The sequence below is a fragment of the Hemitrygon akajei genome, chromosome 11, assembly GCF_048418815.1.
Source record: "Hemitrygon akajei chromosome 11, sHemAka1.3, whole genome shotgun sequence".
In the NCBI taxonomy this organism is placed as follows: domain Eukaryota; kingdom Metazoa; phylum Chordata; class Chondrichthyes; order Myliobatiformes; family Dasyatidae; genus Hemitrygon; species Hemitrygon akajei.
Genome location: NC_133134.1, coordinates 44,249,156 through 44,269,184, shown reverse-complemented (window position 1 = coordinate 44,269,184; position 20,029 = coordinate 44,249,156). Strand labels below are relative to the sequence as shown.

General features: G+C 38.4%; 1 protein-coding gene across 1 annotated transcript in view; it reads right to left on the bottom strand.

The window, feature by feature from the left end:
- LOC140735554 (eukaryotic translation initiation factor 3 subunit B) overlaps positions 1–20,029 on the bottom strand; it is a 53,219-nt gene that overhangs the window by 19,305 nt on the left and 13,885 nt on the right. Inside the window, exons 3-10 of the mRNA XM_073060741.1 lie at positions 18,813–18,932; positions 18,478–18,535; positions 17,685–17,813; positions 10,794–10,951; positions 9,459–9,590; positions 6,500–6,566; positions 936–982; positions 507–717 (exon numbers count right to left, since the gene is read on the bottom strand). Coding sequence (XP_072916842.1) covers positions 507–717; positions 936–982; positions 6,500–6,566; positions 9,459–9,590; positions 10,794–10,951; positions 17,685–17,813; positions 18,478–18,535; positions 18,813–18,932 — 922 coding nt within the window. The remainder of the gene's footprint in view (positions 1–506; positions 718–935; positions 983–6,499; positions 6,567–9,458; positions 9,591–10,793; positions 10,952–17,684; positions 17,814–18,477; positions 18,536–18,812; positions 18,933–20,029) is intronic.

The window sequence follows — 20,029 nt, the reverse complement described above, 5'->3', positions numbered from 1 at the left end:
CCAAATCCAGAGAATGCCAGAATATCCACTGTGCAAAACCTACACATTCACATATTAACTGGGGAGTAAGGTCACAAACTATGGATTAAATTCAGTATTTCAGTTGTCAACTGATCCCCATTTATTCTGTCCTAATCTGATGGAGAAATTTTACAGCACAGGAGGCCTACATTCTCATAGATGGCTCTTTGAAAAAAATCAGTGCAACACTAATCCCATTGCTGTAGCTCAAAGATTGAGCACATAAGCAATCTTGTTTAAATGTATTAGCTTTAAAATCTTTGCAAAGACATTGCCTCCGTCCTTTCCCTTATCTCTGAATTACATTTTAATTAACCATGACTCAGGATCTACAACTGTCCCCAATATCCTCCTCAAAATTCAAGTTCTATTTCATATTAATTAAAAGGTGCGTATTATAGATCCTCCATCAATGAGAGTTTAGGCTTTACATAAATTAGGAAAAAATCCCTTTGTTGACCATATTGCCCAGGTTAAGCACATACCTGTATACCTTTCAGAGTTCTATCTACTTTCACACAGAGGTAATCTCCATTTTTCTGCCAGTGTAATTTACAGTCCACCACATTGAAAAGATTGCGCACTCTTATTTCTTGCCTTGTTGGAAACTGCATTAGAGTGACTCTGGCTGGAATATCTTTATCCTCTGGCACCCAAAATGCAATAACATTATCACCTGGAGACCATGAGAAATCCCTGATGAGAAAGCACAATATGATTAAAAAGAGCCCTTGTGCACCTGAACAAGCTTGAAAAATAACACACAAAGCCGACTGCAAAGGAATGAAACATTTGTATGGAATAAGAGATATAAATTCAGTAGAAAAAGACAGCACAAAAGGGATAAAGGAATGGTATAGGTATAACCTTGGCAGAACTCACAAAAGCTAGCAAATAACTCAAAATACACTTACTTTATTCCACTAATCTTGAGGCTCTTTTTATCTAACAGACCCATGGACTGGAAAAGAAAATTAATTATTAGTGATCCTCAAATGTACAGTAAAAGATTACACACATTGAAGAGAAAGCAACTGACAAACTACAGAGGAATTTAAAATGTACATCACTTCTGTTGTTGACAGCATTTAAACCCAATCACATTCAACATCATACTCTGATTTCTCCTTCTCTATCCACTAATCTGCCAGAGAACGAACTGAAAGGAAGATCTAAAATGCAGATTAAAATTAATAACACTCTTAAAGGACATGGTGGGTCTAGAAATTTAGGTGCAACAGTGGAGAAAAGGTAAACAGCTGTTGTCCAGTCCACCAAATACCTCTTTTTGCACTAGACCATTAGCACCCAAATGGGGCTTTCTGTGTGCACACGGACTGGTTTTGGAAAGGTTGACATAGTCCTGGAATCCTAACGTGGATTGGGCTTGGCTGAGATTAATTTAAATATCAGAGCCCCAGGACAGATGGACATTAAAAGATTGAAATCTATTTAATATACAGAGAGGGGGAAAAAAAAACCTAATTGGGGATGGTATCAAATGAGTGCTAAGATCTTTGGCCAAGGGTACCTGTTAAGTAACTAAAGGAGAGCAGAGTAAGTAAAGGAGCCCAAACTTTCTGGATTTCTTAATGAGTGCAGCAATGGAAATACATGGATTTCTAGAAGGCTTATGGTAAGATGCCATGTTTTAAAAAAACCCATAAGGATGAATGAAATTACGGGTAATGGGTGGAGGCAATTGAAGGCAGCTGGGATAAATCTCTCATTGATAGTCAGTGGTGAGCAGAATGCCACAAGGGTTGGAGCTGGGCACACAACTGTTCATGATATACATTAAAGATTTGGAAGAGGGCACAGAGAGTAGCGTATCTAAGTTTGCTCATGACACAAAATTAAGTCAAATAGTAAATTGGGCACTGCAGTCTGCAGTGATATAGACAGGTTAAGTGAACGGGCAAGGGCCTGGCAGATGCAGTATAACTGGTAGATGCAAGGTCCTCGACTTTAGAAGTAAGATTGCAGCATGCTGTTGCGCACAGGGACCTGGGAGTGCTTGTGCACGACCAGCAAAAGGTTGGTTTGCAGATGCAACAAAATATCAAGGCGCAAATAGAATGTTGGCCTTTCTTTGCTAAGGGGGTTGAATTTAAGAGCAGAGTGGTTATGCTGCAGGGTATGGCTGGACTACTACATGTAGTTCTGGTCTCCTTACTTAAGATATACAGGTCTTGGAGGCAGTGCAGAGGAGGTCCACCAGGTTGATTTCAGAGATGAGAGAGTTAGTTTATGAGGATTGAGTCACCTTGGAATATACTTGCTGAAATTCAGAAGAATGAAAGGGGATCTTATAGAAACAAATAAATTATGAAGGGATAGACATAATTGAGGGATGAAAATTGTTTCCCAGTTCCATTCTAGCCCCCATATCATTGGCTTCCTACCTTCCACATAGAAGTCTGGGAACCTTAGATGCAAAGCATCTTATCCTTTGAATTGGCAGATTATAGCCCTCGGTGCTGAATGTCAGACACACAGCCTTTTCTGTAAGTATCCAAATTGGCCAGTTCTGATTAATTCCAAAAACATTAAACCAAATGTTATTTTTTCCCCAGAGGTGCTGTCTGACCTGACAATTTCTTCCTGCACTTTTTGTTTGAACTGCTTCCGCCATGTACCTTAGTTCTAATATTTTTTTGCCTTACTCCTTTTTCTCGTTCTCATTCATCTTCTACTTAATCTCTAGACACATCACCCCCTCTCATCAATCCCCCTCTCAACCAGCCCCACTAATACTTGAGCCAATCAGTCCCTTTTGCCCTACATCATGAACATCTCCACTGTTATATTCCACCTTTGCCCATCTTCTACATCCTAAAACATGTTTAATTTAAGGTAAACAATGATTCATTTAATTAATGAACAGTCACTGACCTGAAATATTAACTACAAATACGGCCTCACCCACTCAGAACTTTGTTTTTATTTCATTTGCCAATTAATCATGTATTTTTGTTGGATTTGCAAAATCTAGTACAGGTGTCCCCCACCTTATGAATGTTTGCTTTTACAAAAGACCAACATTAGTAACCTGTTTTCACATTACAAAGAGGATTTTTGCTTTTACGAAAATTTTTCCCATATAAATTAATGGTTCTTCGCTTTACACCATTTCGGCTTAAGGAACGTTTCATAGGAGCACTCTACCTTTGTAAGGGGGAGGAGACATCTGTACTCACAGAAAGCAAACTTAATTATGGCCCATATATCAGCAATCTGCCAAGATTTTAAGCTGTAAATTACAGACTGAACAAAATATTCTGCATTTTTCCCTCTCCCCAGCTTCCAGAGCAACCATCTTAGCACCAATATCTCCGATGAGGAATTATCGGGTGAGATTTTATAAGATCAGCCTCTAGAAACTGATAAAATGGATTCTGTTATTGTTGAAAATGTACAAGTTGGACCAGATTGGCCTGAGAAACTTCAAAACGTTATCCAGAAGATCTTTTCCAAGCCTGGGAAAATTACAAATGAATCTTACCTAGAAACAAATGGGAAGACTAATGGGTATGTTATTATTGTAGTGTCTATTACTGTGACTTAGGTGAAGTTCAGACCACATTTTATGAGTAATTAATGCAGAAAACCAGGTGGTTGCAAAGGATTCACAAACTTTTTCTTGCAACTGCGTATTACAGATATTGGGAATAAATAACGCAAAACAAAAAATATTGAAAATGCAGAGAGGGTTAGGCAGCATTTTATCACTTTGGTGGGAAAAAATGAAAACATTATTTCCCTGGTAAATGCAGGTAATTCCACACCTTTTAAGTTTTCTGGGGGAGATCTTAAAATAAGAATGTTGCCTCCTTATTTACGCTGGAGACAAACATAGAGATTATATATCAGAGGCAAAAGAGCAGCGCAGTCATGAACAGTATCTGCTTTGCAGAAGTGATGCTGGCTGTCTTGAGGTGAATTAAGGTGGATACGGGCCTAATAAGTTATTTCCTCAGACTTTATGGAAGGTTAGTGCAGAAATTACAGGGGCCCTGGTAAAGATATTTGAAACATTCTTAGGCACAGGTGAGTGAAGGAGGACTGGAGGATAGCTAATATTGCTCCATGGTTTAAGAAAGGCTCTAAGAATAAGCTGGGAAATTACAGGACAGTGAGCCTGATGTCAACATTATGCAAATTATTAAAAGGTATTCAGAAGGTCAAGATGTACAAGGATTTGGATAGACAGGGTTGGTTAGGGATAGTCAACATGGTTGTGTGTGTGGCAGGTCACATCTAAACAATCTTAAGTTCTGTTGAGGTAGTTATAAGGAAGGTTAATGAAGGTGGTGAACATGGACTTTAGCACTGCCTTTGACAAAATCCTGCATGGGATAATGGCCTGAAGGGTTAAGTTGCTTGACATTCAGAATGAAGGAGTTAATTGGATATCACATTAGCTTAACAGGAAAAGTCAAAGATTGGTAATGGAGTCTTGTCCCTGTCTGCAGACCGTTGTGCTGCGTGGTTTAGGGCTGGGTCCATTAGTTTTTCATCTTTATGGTTTAGATAATGTGGTAATCTGGATCGGTACATTTGTGGATGACACCAAGAATAGGGGCACAGTGGGCAGCGAGGAAGGTTATAAAAGCTTGCAGCATGATTTTGATCAGCTTGGAAAGTGGGTTAAAGAAAAGGAAGATAGAATTTGTAAGTGTAAGGTTTTACACTTTAGAAGACAAACCAGGGCAAGACAATGAATGTTAGGGCTCTGCGGTGCGTGGTAGAATCAAACAAAGGGACGTGGGAACACAGATCTATAATTCTCTAAAAGTGCTTTTGGCACATTAGCCTACATAAACCAAGGCACTGAGTACAGAAGTTGGTAAGTTATATTGAAATTGTTCAATAATTTGGTGAAGTTGAATTGAGTATTCTGTGCAGATTTGGCTACCTACCTCCAAGAAAGGTATTAATAATTTGGAAGAGTGCAGAGAAAATTTACATGAATGTTGCCAGGACTTGAGGACCTTAATTGTAGGGAAGGGTTGAATAGCTTAGGATTCTGTTCCTCTGTGCGCAGAATGAGGGGATATCTTATAATAGTGGTATGCAACATTATGTATATAGATAGGATGAATGCATGCAAGATTTTCTCCTCAGATTAAGTGAGACTAGAGTCTAGACTTCCCTTTCTCAATCTGTCTCCATCTCTGGAGACAAATTATCAACCAATCTGTTTAAACCTACCAATTCCCGAGGTTATATTGACCATATCATTTCCAAAGGGATCCTTCTACTAAACCTACCTTTATCTCCAAACTCCTCCCCCCTCACAAATCCCTGATCCATTCAACCGCGCCCCCCCCCCCGTTAATCTTCCTCCCAGCACTTAGCCCTACAAGCGGGCTAAGTGCTACTGACCAATCACCGCCTCCATTCAAGGCCCCAAACAGTCCTTCCAAGTGAGGCAACACCTCACTTGCAATTCTGCTGGGGTCATCGATTGTGTCCAGTGCTCCCCGTCTTCTCTGCACTGGTGAGACCCAAGGTAAATCGGGGGATCACCTTGTCAAGCACCTCTGCTCCACCCATCAAAAGCAGAACTTTCTGGTGGATTTTTAATGCCAATTCCCACGTTGGCCCATGGCCTTCTCTTGTGCCAAGACGAGACCACCCTCAGGGTGATGGAGTGACACCTTATATTCCATCTGGTTGGCCTCCAACTTGATGGCAAGAATATCAATTTCTCCGTCCAGTGAAAACAAAAATCCCCCCCCCCCCTCCTTGTTTCCCCACTCTGGCTTTTTACCTCTTCCCACCTGCCTATCACCCTCCCGTTCCCTCCTCCCACAGTCCACTCTCCTCTCCTATCAGATTCCTTCTTCCCCAGCTCTTTACTTTTCGCGCCCACCTAACTTCAACTATCACCTGCCAGCTAACTTCCTTCTCCTCCCACAACCTTTTTATACTGGCATCTACCCCCTTTCCTTTCTAGTCCTCAAGAAGGGCCTCGGCCCAAAAGGTCAACTGTTTTGTTATTTGTATAGACGGTAACTGACCCGCTAAGTTTCTCCAACATTTTGTTTGTGTTTCTTGGAAGTAGAGGTCACAGGTTTAAGGTGAGAGGGGAAATATTTAAGGAGAATCTGAGGACAAACTTTTTCACACAGATGGTGGTGCAAGTGTGGAACAAGCAGCCAGTTCAATTGGTACACATGGGTTCAACTGTAACATTTAAGTGAAGTTTGCATAGGTACATGGATGGGAGGGGGTTAAAGGGATATGCTTATGGTGCAGGTGGATGGGACTAGCCAGAAAATCAGGTCTACGTGGACTAGATGGGCTGAAGGGCATATTTCTGTGCTGTAGTACTCGTATGACTCGAATTCTATCTTACACTATCACTGGTTGTATTCTGTCCTTGAGAAACATTCTTGAAGACAAAAATTTAAACATGTTCACTTCATGATTCAAAGATTTAAAAATCCTAGCATTTAACAGATATACTCACAGGTGTTTCATAAATACTAAGAGTATCTTGTGTCATTCGTGCAAAAAACTTGCCATCATGGCTCCACCTATTGAAGAAGAAACATTTAAATCACTATTTACATGACGCTCTTTACAGTCCAAATTGCCATCTGCATTACTGAAGGCAGTGCTCTGGTTGGCACCATATGACATTTAAACTTTGTACAGGAGAAAATTCAGCACTACACGAGGAATACTGTCCTGATAAGTCAAAATGAAGAGGATAATGCTGAGTTTATAATACCATGGTAATTGAAAGGGGGTGGGAAGAAATACGATCAAGCTGAGCAATTAAGTATATGGTCTTAGCACAGAAAGGATGAAGGGCATGGGGGGAAGAAGAGCTGGGTTGCACCTTGCACATACATTTTAACTTTTTCTTCAATGGTAAATCAGGGAGCCCTGGTGGGAAAGGAAACACCCAAATATAACATCAAAATCAGCCTGAAGAAATTTGATATTACATAGAAAACCTACAGCACAATACAGGCCCTTCGGCCCGCAATGCTGTGCCGAACATGTACAGGCAGTCCCCGGGTTATGAACGAGTTCCGTTCCGAAGTCCGTCTTTAAGTCGGGTCTGTACTTAAGTCAGAACAGGTACATCCAGTATTATTTAGCATCAGTTAGTCAAACATTTGTCTTAGTATACAGTATATATTTTACCTCTCTATGCATATAAAACACATAAGAACACTTCATACATCTTCAACATAATAATACAGTAATAATAAAAGTAACTACATATGGTTCCACTGATGTCTTGCATACCGGAAGGGGCATTTGTGAGGTAACATTATGAGGGACCTGATGCTGGAGAGTCAGGACTTGATTCTGCTGCTTGGGGGGGGTGGGGGGTTTACTACTTGAGTCAATTTCTTGAAGTAGGCATCAAGGGAGACGTACAGAGCTTTTCTTTTTCTCGTCATAAATAGCCTTGTAGCAGCTGAGGTCCTCAGTAACTGCACAGTGAACTTTGGCGAACCACTCTCTATTAGGATCTTGCTTCTCTAACTTTGCCATCCCTGCTTCGATGAGACGAAAGGCTTCAACTAACTCTTTTGTCACAAACTTTTTCGGTTCCGGAGTTCCTAGGTCCCAGTCTTCTTCTTCCTCAAATGCTCTCATCTGCTGCTCTAGTTCCATAAGGTCTGGCAAATAACCTCCCTCCTCAATAATTTTTTTTTAAACGTTTCAGGAAAATCACTCGCAGCACTTACATCGGCACTCACTGCTTCACCTTGCACTTTACTATTATGTAAATTTGCCTACACTTTGAAACAATTGAACCAACCCCTACTTGCAACAAATTCTTCATCACAATCACCTTCACCTGCTGTACGTGCAGCTTTCAATTCATTGAAAAGGCTCCGAGCCTTTTCTTGCAGTAAAGTAAGGCTAATAGGAATATTACGATGATTTTGATCGCCTAACCAAAGTATCAATAGCCTTTCCATTTCAATAATCAAACCACTGCATTGCTTAATAATAATTGTAGTTTTCATCAGGCCAGGGCCTTTCACATGCTCCATTTTCTCACTTCATCCTTTAAAATTGTTCCGACTGTTGACCAACTGTAGCCTAATGCTTTTCCAATGACTGATGGTGTTTCACCTCTTTCCGATTGCTTTATTATTTCCACCTTATTTTCAATCGTGATTGTTTTCCTTTTTTTTGATGCATGAACAGCACTTGCATCGGATTTACGCTTCAGAGACATGGTAAATAAGTGAAAAGTTTAAGCCAAATACAAAGTTACACACTCAAAACAGTGTTAAAATGGCGGATAATGTTCTCCTTCCTCGAGCCGACGAACCGCTGAAGCCACGCAATGTTTTCATGAGCATCACACAGTAGTGTGTGCATTCGTTTATTACGAACCATTGTATTTAACTCGAATTTTCAATATAATAGGCTTTATGGCAGGCCGCTTGTAAATACGAGTTGTTTGTAAGTCAGACGTTCATAACTCGGGGACTGCCTGTACTTACTTTAGAAATTACTTAGGGTTACCCATACATAGCCCTCTATTTTTCTAAGCTCCAGGTACCTATCCAGGAGTCTCTTAAAAGACCCTATTGTGTCCGCAGAACTCTAAAGTTATATGTTGGTACAATTAAAAAAGAAATTCCAATAATAATGTCTTAACAAATATGTCTCTAGAGCTACATCAAAAAACTGAAAAGATATTGTGCTCAGTAGATACCTAGATGAAATCTGTTAAAGAGGGAGCTGTATTACATGAGAACAACCTCTGCTGTGCTGCAGAGAACATGTGGCAGCTGTAAAATGGGAGAACGAACAACCAAAAGACCCAACCATTGATCTCAACCACCACTCACTCTTGCTCACACTGCACCAGAATACGCGGATACCGATCAGCCTCTACAACTATGTGAGGAAATACCAGTAGACAACGCCTTAGGAGAACATCATACTTGACTCAAATGATCACACTAATACTACTTATACCACAGCCTACATTTTGTTCATCCAATCTGTCCTCTGAATTGAATGGACCAATATCTTGGTAATCCAACCACACCAGCCAGGTCCTGGAGTCATATACAAACCAGACTGGACAAAGTTGGCAGAGTTCCTTTCATGAAGAACACAAATGCATCAGATAGAGATTCATGACAATTTGGAGTTATGGTCATAAAAGTCAACTTCATTCATAAGCCCAGTTCAATAATTGTCTGAATTCCACATTTGCTGCACAGAATTCATGTGTTTTGTGAATGAACAGCTGAGGCCTCTGAGTTTTAAAAAAAGCTATTATTTTCTTGAAATACAAAACAGGTGACAGGAACAATGCAAGTGTTTAACTGGTGAACATTTACAAAACTTAATAATAACAAAAAGGAAAAGAAAACAAATTTACTTTCTTCAGGTTTAATTACCTTCTGGCACAGAAGCACTCTTGAAATCATACTTACTTGAATATTGGCCAATGGGCTGAGCTTTCACAATGAAACCCTCGCTTTTTATGGCCTGTTAATACATCCCAAATGATAATGGCTTGAGGGTCGTCTTTTGTGTCCATTAGAGGACTAAATGACACCATGTACCTGAAGGGTAATTAAAGAAACAAATTGTTAGCATTCAAATACATCCAAGTCATGTTCATTCTTTAGCTCTACTGGCATTAGCATCAGCAGCACTAAAACATTTGCAAAATGGTCAGAAACAAACTTCAATTAATAATAAAATTGCTGAAGTAGGGTAGTTAAAAAGGAGATTGAAAGAAGGAAATTAAATTAAAATGGTATCTAGTTTTCTGTACTAATCTATTTATGAGTTACAAGTTCAGACACAGACAAAATCTGCTGTGGATTTGTTAATACAATCTCAATCCGATTATCATTAAGCACAAACATCAAGCTACCCTTGATTTTTGCAAATGAATCAGATCTAGCTCAGAAATGCCTCGCAAGACAAGCATGGTACTTCCCATACAAAGAGCTTGAATATTTCTTGACAATAGCTGTGTGGAATGAGCTTCCTGTAGAAGTAGTAGAGGCCAGTTCAGTTGTGTCATTTAAGGTAAAATTGGATAGGTATATGGACAGGAAAGGAGTGGAGGGTTATGGGCTGAGTGCGGGTAGGTGAGACTAGGTGAGATTAAGAGTTCGGCACGGTCTAGGAGGGCCGGAATGGCCTGTTTTCCGTGCTGTGATTGTTTTATGGTTATATGGTTAATATGTTTGCTAGGTAGTAACTTAGCTTGGACCAGTGATTGCTTGAGTTGGACTCTGGGTATGAAAAACACTTCTGATCCTCATTATAGTCAGTACATTGCACTCTAACCTCAAACTTCACTAAGACTACAAAAAATTGCACTATATTTATGCCTGCATTTCTATTGCTGAATACTGCACCTCAGCTAGTGAAAGAACTGCATTCCCAAATGGATATCAAACGTGGCCACATTTCCACATCACAACTGCATCACCATTGCAGGATTAAATTTCAATTCCATATGTCCATACTGCTGTCCCAAAAAAGATTGTTATAATGTAATGTATATTGTTTGACTGCTGAACAAATAGATTATTCATTTTAAAGCACTGCATGAAAGAGAAGTATAGGTAAAATAATAAAATTGAATACATTATTGAAACATAAATATAGGTAATCCAATGCAAAATTTTCATGGATTATTAAAAAAAAACTTAACACACTTCAGTTATAGGATACAACATAGCTAAAACACTGAGCACAAATGTAGAATTACGATTGAGGAAGCTATTAGTCTTCATTTACATAAATACCTTTCACATGGAGAAAAATCAATTAGCTGGACACCTTGGTGGCTGAACCGCTGAATTTGCTTGAACTTCTCCCCACCCCAAAGAGCAATACCACGCTGATGGAATGTTGCTAAGTACGTGCCTTTGGGAGACCAACGAACATATGTTTCTGTCCAGCGCTGTAAACAATAATAAAAGTATTTACAAACCTGAACATTTTATAGCAGATACAACTTGCTCAGCGATTATTCAAAGCAGACACGATAATTAATATTCAAAGTTAAAGCGCGATGCCTGGAAGTGTTTAGGCATCACACACAGATACTGGACAAACTTAGCAGGTCAGGCAGAAGTCAGAATAAGGTATTGGGAGAAAGGGGAAGGTGGGTGGGTGGTACAAAACAATAGTCCATTTATCAGTAAGCAAATGAATACAAATTACAACATTTATAACAGGTTCATGAATTAATGGCACACATGAAAACGAATCAGTACAACCCAAGAACCATTATGGAAATGTATTTGCAAAATGACAAACCGAATTAAACATTCCAGGATATTTTTTATATATATAAAAAAAAGTCAACCCCCTACCAACTACCAAAGAAAAAAGCTGATGGATGATAATGGATAATTAGAAAAAAAGCATATTCGCTTAAGAAGAGAAGATAAAAATATACAAAAAAGTCTGTGCACTGTTAAACTTTATAAATTGGAAAAGTAATTTAGGAAAGGTCCCCAGATATCATAAAAAGATTGTTTTGAATTTAAGACTGAGCAGCGGATCTTTTCTAAATTTAAATACGACATAATATCACGTAGCCATTGAAGATGTGTAGGAGGAGTAGACTCCTTCCATTTAAGCAAGATTGCTCTTCTTGCTAAAAGAGAGGTAAAAACTAAAAAAAAACTTTTATTATGTATGATCTATCTTTAAATTTTTGATTACAGAGTGGTATACCTTTATGTGTTATGTTATAACATTTTGATCAATTTTATTACAATATATGAACGTACACAAGTTATGTTGAGATATATCTATGTGTTGCACTGTAAATCTTGTTTTTTTTCTGAATAAAAATAATGTAAAAAGAAACATTCCAGGATATTAACTTTTAGAACAGACTACAGTACAAAAGCAGAAAAGGAGGGTATTAGTTTTTATATTAAGGAACAGAATAACTGCAATAGTGATGAAATTTCTCAGTAAGAACATTTACAAAATACAGTTTGGGTAGAAGTAGTTACAGCAAGTGACAGAAAATACTAGCAGCAATTTGTATATGTGCTCCCAAACCACAGAAATCATAATGACAAATCTGCAAACCAGGAAACTGGAGGCGCATCTAACAGAAATCCAGTATCATGGAAGCCTTTAATCTACATATAAACAGGTGGAACAAAAATCACCAGTGGTTGTGTAGAGGACACTTCATTGGAATGTAAAAGAGATGGTTTCCAACAAAACATTGAGGAACCAAGGGAAGGAGCTTAATACTTTCACTCTAGCATTGTGTAATGGAAAAAAAAGCTTTAATCTGTTAATTTTGATAATCTATCGATTAAAGAGCTTTTAGCCAACAGTGATCATTACATGTTGCAATTTTATACTAGATTGAAGGTGACTTAAATTCAATCTACATCTATGTCTTAAATCTGAATAATGTAAACTGCCAAGACAAATGACATGAACTGGCTATAAAAACTCCAAAGCAGTAGTTAATATCTCAACAATTAACATCTTACAAATAATATTTTATCCTTCTGTAGACAAAGAAGAATGGAATAAGTGATCTATCCATGGTTTATGAGTGAAGACAGGATCAATGGAAGATGCATATAATCAAAAAGTAAACCCAAATACAAGAATAGGCGAGGTAAAAACAAAAGGTTTCTATCAAGTCAAAAATCAGAATTTGATGGGGTTGCTTAGACTGAGAAAGCAAAAAATACATTGGGGAAAATAAAGCAATAGCAGAGAAATAAAATGGTTTTATGCTTTTTTCCAACAGAAGATGACACACAAAATTTTCCAGTAGTAAAAGACTAATGGCTCAGAGTAAACGAGTTCAAGGAAATTAATATCAGTAACTAATGGGAATAAAGCACAATAAATCCTCATAACATGTTAACCCATATTCTAGGAATTAGGGAGGTGCTGATAGAGACAGTGAATGCACTGGGTATCATCTTCTGACATTTCAAATTCTACACAAGGAGCTATAAACTAGTGAGAACAACTGTGCTAGGGAATATGCAGAAAATTAAGGAAGTGGGAAGGAAACACATCAAAAATAACAATAGAATGGAGCAATAAACTAATCTTCAAGAGATTATAAAGCAGATTTTAAAAAAATAAATTCACTGATGTGGCAAAATTTGACCATAAGGTCTTCAATAGAGTGACTCTCAACAAATTATTAAGAATTATAATCCATTATACAAGGGTAGTACATTGGTGTGAACTGGGAAGTGATTAGTGGTTGAAAATAGAAATACTCAGGTTACTCTTAGATTGGGAGGTTGCAACCACCAGAATTATTATCATGCCCCAGTTGTTCACAAACTATATTCAATGATTTAAATGAAGGGATCAAGAATAACGCAACATGGCAGATGAAATATAAAGTGGAACCATCATCCACACTGGTAGGAAACAAATTTCTTTAGGTGGTGAAAGACTAAGAGAGATAGACCGGCTGGTTGAGTGGTGTCACAACAACAACCTTGCACTCAATGTCAGCAAGATCAAGAAATTGATTGTGGATTTCAGGCAGGGCAAGTCAGTCCCACTAAGGAGCCAGCAGTGGAAAGGATGAGATTTGAACACCTCAGCAGATCCATCCTGGGCTCAACATACTGATGCATACATGAAGGTAGCACAACAATGGCTATATTTCAATAGGAGTTTAAGCAGATTTGGTATATCACTAGCAAATTTCTACAGATGTACTGTAGACAGTATTTTGACTGCTTGTATCATAACCTGGTATGGAGATTCCACTGCACAGGATCAAAAGAGGCCGTAGAGAGTTGTAGGTTCAGCCAGCTCCACCATAGGCATCGCACTCCCCAACATCGAGGAGATGTGGTGCCCAAGAAGGAAGCATCCATCATTAAAGAACCTCATTATATAGATCATGCCCTCTCCTAATTAGAGCATTGGGAGAGGTGGTTCAGGAGCCTGAAGGTCCATGATCAATGTTTTATGACCAGCTTTTTCCCTTCTGCCATCAGATTTCTGAACAGTCCACAAACTCATGAACACAACCTCATTATTCCTCTTTTGCACGATTTATTTACTTTTTGAAACACATAGGAAATTTTATGTCTTCCATTGTATGTCAGTGAATTCTGGTAAGCAAGTTCAGCAAGCATTTGGAAACCAACACTGGTCCTTATTGCAAGAAGATTTAAATACAAGAGTAAAAATTTACCCTGGCCGAAATATTAAAAATGTCGATATCCACGGGTCAGATGCCGGAGGATTGGAGGATAACTCATGTAGTTCCACTGTTTAAAAAGGCTCAAAAAGTAAGCCGGGAAATTATAGGCCAGTAAGTTTGACATCGATAGTAGGTAAATTATTGGAAGGAATACTAAGAGATAGGATCTACAAGTATTTGGATAGACAGGGACTTATTAGAAACAGTCAGCATGGCTTTGTGCATGGTAGTTCATGTTTAACCAATCTATTAGAGTTTTTCGAGGAAGTTACCAGGAAAGGTCCCACATGGGAAGTTAGTTAGGAAGATTCAGTCACTAGGTATACATGGAGAGGTAATAAATTGGATTAGACATTGGCTCAACAGGAGAAGCCAGAGAGTGGTAGTGGAGGATTGCTACTCTGAGTGGAGGCCTGTGACTAGTGGTTTGCCACAGGGATCAGTGCTGGGTCCATTGTTATTTGCCATCTATATCAATGATCTGGTTGATAATGTAGCAAATTGGATCAGCAAATTTGCTGTTGATACAAAGATTGGAGGTGTAGTGGACAGTGAGGAAGGTTTTCAAAGCTTGCAGAGGGATTTGGACCAGTTGAGGAATGGGCAGAAAAATGGCAGATGGAGTTTAATGCGGACAAGTGTGAGATATTGCACTTCGGAAGGTCAAACCAAGGTAGAACGTACAAGGTAAATGGTAGGACACTGAGGAGTGCAGTAGAACAGAGGGATCTGGGAGTACAGATACATAATTCCCTAAAAGCGGTGTCATAAGTAGACAGGGTTGTAAAGAGAGCTTTTGGTACATTGGCCTTTATAAATCAAAGTATTGAGTATAAGAGTTGGAATGTTTTGGTGAGGTTGTATAAGGCATTGGTGAGGCCGAATTTGGAGTATTGTGTGCAGTTTTGGTCACCTAACTACAGGAAGGATATTAATAAGGTTGAAAGAGTGCAGAGAAAGTTTACAAGGATGTTGCTGGGACTTAAGAAACCGAGTTACAGAGAAAGGTTGAATAGTTTAGGACTTTATTCCCTGAAGCGTAGGAGAATGAGGTGTGATTTGATAGAGGTGTATAAAATTATGATGGGTATAGATAGAGTGAATGCAAGCAGGCTTTTTCCACTGAGGCCAGGGGAGAAAAAAACCCAGAGGTCATGGGTTAAGGGTGAAGGGGGAAAGTTTAAAGGGAATATTAGGGGGGCTTCTTCACGCAGAGAGTGGTGGGAGTGTGGAATGAGCTGTCAGATGAAGTGATGAATGCGGGCTCACTTTTGACACTTAAGAAAAACTTGGACAGGTATATGGATGAGAGGGGTTTGGAGGGATATGGCCCAGGTGCAGGTCAGTGGGACTAGGCAGAAAAGTGGTTCGGCACAGCCAAGGGCCAAAAGGCCTGCTTCTGTGCTGTAATGTTCTATGGTTCTATGGTAAAAACCTTCTATTCAATTTTACATACAGTCCAGGCAAGACTTCACCTGAAGACTAAACAATTCCATTCTCCTTGGTAAGGAAAAATACTTCTGCAGTTGAGAGGGCATTGAACATTCACTAGGTTTATTCCTAGGATGATCGAGGAAAGATTAAGCAAATAGGCCCCATAATGCAGTTCAGAAGAATGAGGAGTCATCTCATTGAAACATACAAATTCACAGAAATCCAAGCAGGATTCGTGCAGAGTTAGCACTATCCTAGCTGGAGAAAATACAATCCCCGAGTCAGTCACAAATCATGTAGTAAGCCATTCAAAACAAAGAGGAAAACTATCGGCATCAAGCAGATAGTGAGTTTTTGTAATTCTCTACATAAGGTTGTGGTAGCTCATTCCCGAAGTATATTCAACAGAGAGAATTTAAGATATTAATGTATAGGGTCAAAGTGACCCAAATGTAAAACATCAACCATGTCTGAGCAGGAACAAGAGGCTGAATGGTCTACTTCTATACCTCTTGATGTTCTTAGCTTAGTGGGTTTATCATAGAAATTTCACGGTACACAGTACTCTAAGCAAGATGGTGTCTGTTACTGGCCACAAGGTACTCCATACAACAAAACAGTCGACCACAAGGACAGAACCTATGGCCCCATGATTATGCCAACCACAATGACAACCTAAGCTAACCCCAAATGGTCTATATCCCTCAACCCTCTATCTGTCTATGTGCCTGTCTAAACACCTTTTAAATATTGCTTTCATATTTGCCTCCACCACTTCCCCCGGCAACATGTTCCAGGCACATCCCACCTGCCCCACACATCTCCTTTAAAGTTTCTCTCTCTCACCTTAAAGCTATGGCTTCTAGTACATGATACTTCTTCAATGGGAAATGTTTGAACATCTACCCCATCTATGCCTCTCATAATCTTAAAGACTTCTACTATATTTCCTAGTCTAACTTCTCCTTATAGCTAATACTTTTTAATCCTGGCATCTTAATGAACTTACTCTGCACCTATGTTCCCTCTAAGCTGTGCGCATACACACACATTTTTCAACCAGCGCACAAAGGAAATTAATGTGAGCACAAAAGGTTAGTTACCTAAAATAATGAAGAAATTAATTATACTTATTGAAAATAATCTTTTAGCTAAATGTTTCTGTTAACTAGTTAACAGAATATGTATGTTATTTTGTTATTCTGTGCAGTTTTATGTCAAATATTTTGTAAACCGACATAAACTGTGCCATGCGTGCATTCAGTGCACACATACTTTTGTCACAGGAAAAAAATTTGCACAACATAAGATTTTTCCGCATACCGACTGCTAAAAATTAGATGGAACATTGCTCTGCACCCTCTTCAAAGCTTCCATATCCTTCCCCCAATGTGGCATCTAGAACTACATATAGTACCTCAAATGGGACTTAAAAGTTTTAACACTACAATATGATTCCTTGACTTTTATACTTAGCACCCAAACTGACAGTGGCAAGCATGCTATTAGATGGCTTTGCCACACTATTTATCCATGTTTCCTTTTCCAGGGAGCTACAGCTTGCACCCAAAGTTTGTTTTGTATATGAATGCTCAAGTCCTGCTATTTACTATATACTTTCCTTGTGCATTTGATCTCTCAAAGTGTAACACCTCACACTTGTCAGGATTAGACTCCATATACCACTTCTTTGACCGCATCTCCAGCTGGTTTATATCTGACTGAAATCTTTGATGGAGTTTCGCACTGTGAGGAAGGATGTCAATTTCTTTTTCTTTAACCTTTGAACTTACTAAAATCAGCCCACCTACATTTATATGGAGTCACATAAAACAGATGTCCCAGTATTGGTGGCTGCAGAACTCCACTGCTTAGACAAAAGAATAAGATTCCCTTTGCTATCAATCCATTTTACTTTACTATACAAGCAAAAAAAACAAACATGTTAACTTGGTACAATTATTTTGTTTTACATATTTAGTTCTCTCAAAATTCCCCTGCAATTCAATATTGATATTCAAATGATACTCACTGCACGCTCTTCAATAATGACGGGTTCTTTTATATCATTCCATAAGATAGCTGTCCTGTCTCCGGATTCATAGATAATACTGCATTGGTCTCTGCAGTCTGGATCCTCTATCCAGTATCGAAGATTCCCCTGTATAACATACAACATAAGGCTAACTTTTAATGGTTAGATGTAAAAATGTCCACTTTTAAATGGCAGAATTGAAAATAGAACTTTCCCCTTATTGTAGTTGCACTGTTCATAATGGACATGTTTAATTTGTTAATGTGATTCAGTGATTTAAAAAGTGAAAACAGTTGTTTGGACTTTGCAAAATAGCCACTGCTGTTTAATATCTTTTAAATGAAACAGTGGTAACCAACATTTGTGATATTAAAATCATCGGTACTATTTGCCCAATACAGATAGCTGCCAAGATATTATAATTACTTCTGAAACAGTGATAAAGCTTTCAAAAGGATCTGCTGCTGCTTGGTTCAGGTTTCATTTTCATGTTGAATCTAAATCCCTTTACACTGCTCAATAGAACATCGAAAACCTACAGCACAATAACAGGCCCTTCGGCTCACAATGCTGTGCCAAGCATGTACTTACTTTAGAAATTACCTAGAGTTACCCATAGCCCTCTATTTTTCTAAACTCCATGTACCTATCCAAGAGTCTCTTAAAAGCCTCTATTGTATCCACAGATCTCTAAAGTTATATGTTGGTGCAATTTAAAAAGAGCTTCCATTCATAATATCTTAACAAATACATCTCTATATTGTTGATTTAAAATACCACAAATACTCACAAAATCTTTGAAAGGCTGTTTCTCTGGAATTTCCCAATCATCACTAATATCCATGTACCTGATAAGAAAATACATATTGAATGTAGCTGTAAGGAAGTTCTGAAAATGAATGCTTCAGCAACAAGCAGGTTCTTGGCATTTAAATAAATTAAGCAAATTCAATAAATTTATTTCACAAATGATCAATGCCCATAGTCCCACTTAATACCCCTAACCTCAGTCCGTTTGTTTCTTAATAGCCCTCAATGTGAACTATTAAAATTGTGAATTTAAAATGCGAAATTAAAATTTCTAAAGCTTCCTCCTACCCCCGAATAGAAATAGTCCACACTCACTTATCAAAGTCCGTGAAGAGATTGACACGAAAGGTATGCTGTTTGTCTAACTTGTATCCATCTGCATTTTTTACAGCATCCACAGCAAAAGCTGGCGAACTGTATTCCAAGAAAATGTACCTGGAAACAAAAGTGTTGCCTCAATGTTTACTGGCTACACACCAAACCTTTTAAACATTTAGTACCTGTTACAGAGAATGGATTGTCAAGTCAGATCATACAAAAACTGAAGCCCAAACTTCAGATCAGACTCAAAAATAGCTACACAATGTTCAGAATTCAGTCTCTTTTATCTGAGCACAAGAAAAAGTCATATTTCTAAGGTGAAGTATAATGGCTTCCTGCACAGCATTTTTGTTTTGCATCATATTGCTGCTGCAGAACAACAAATTTCACAACATACACAAGTAGTAATAAATCTGATTCCAACATCATTACTTCCATTATGCTTTGTGTTGAAATATTTTCAGGAAGGTTCCTTTTGTACTTCTCCTGCATGTTGACTAATTTAGAATTTCAGAAAAATTCCTCTGTTCTACAATTGCACACAATTTAAATTCTACTTAAAATTTATTTTCAAATTTCACTGCAGTTTTACAATCTATTATCTACATAAATCACTTCCAGTATTATAGTCCTGAGATATTTGCACTCCAATTATGGCCTCTTACACGTTCTTGACTTATATTGCTTTTTGCCGATGACATGACATTGGCTGCAATCCAAACTCAAAATCTCTTTCTAAACCTCTGCACTACTTTCTTTCTTTAAAAAGGTCACAAAATTTAAAGCAATTCCTCCAACTTGTCTCCAAGGCTCCTGTCAAATTCAGTTTCTTAACATTAGAGCTTAGGACAATTCTAATAAAAGGCCTTCTAATAGTGCAGGAAAATACTTGAACAAAAACTCCTACTTTGTCAATTAAAGAAAACAATTCCAAAAATAAATTCAAAAAAATCTTGCAAATGATCAGCAGGACAGCCTCCAGCATCTGCTCAGATTTCCTGCTGTTCCAACCTTATAGTTAAGAATGCCTTGGAGTTCAAAAATGAGGCTAGATGGTGGCAGGACCTCAATCAAATAAGATGACATAGGCAGGGCAGTATAACCTCCTTCCTAGAAACTCCCCTTTCTTCTGTGAAAGCTCATAAGATTTTCCAACATTTCTGGATATAGAAACAGAAAACCTACAGCACGATACAGGCCCTTCGGCCCAC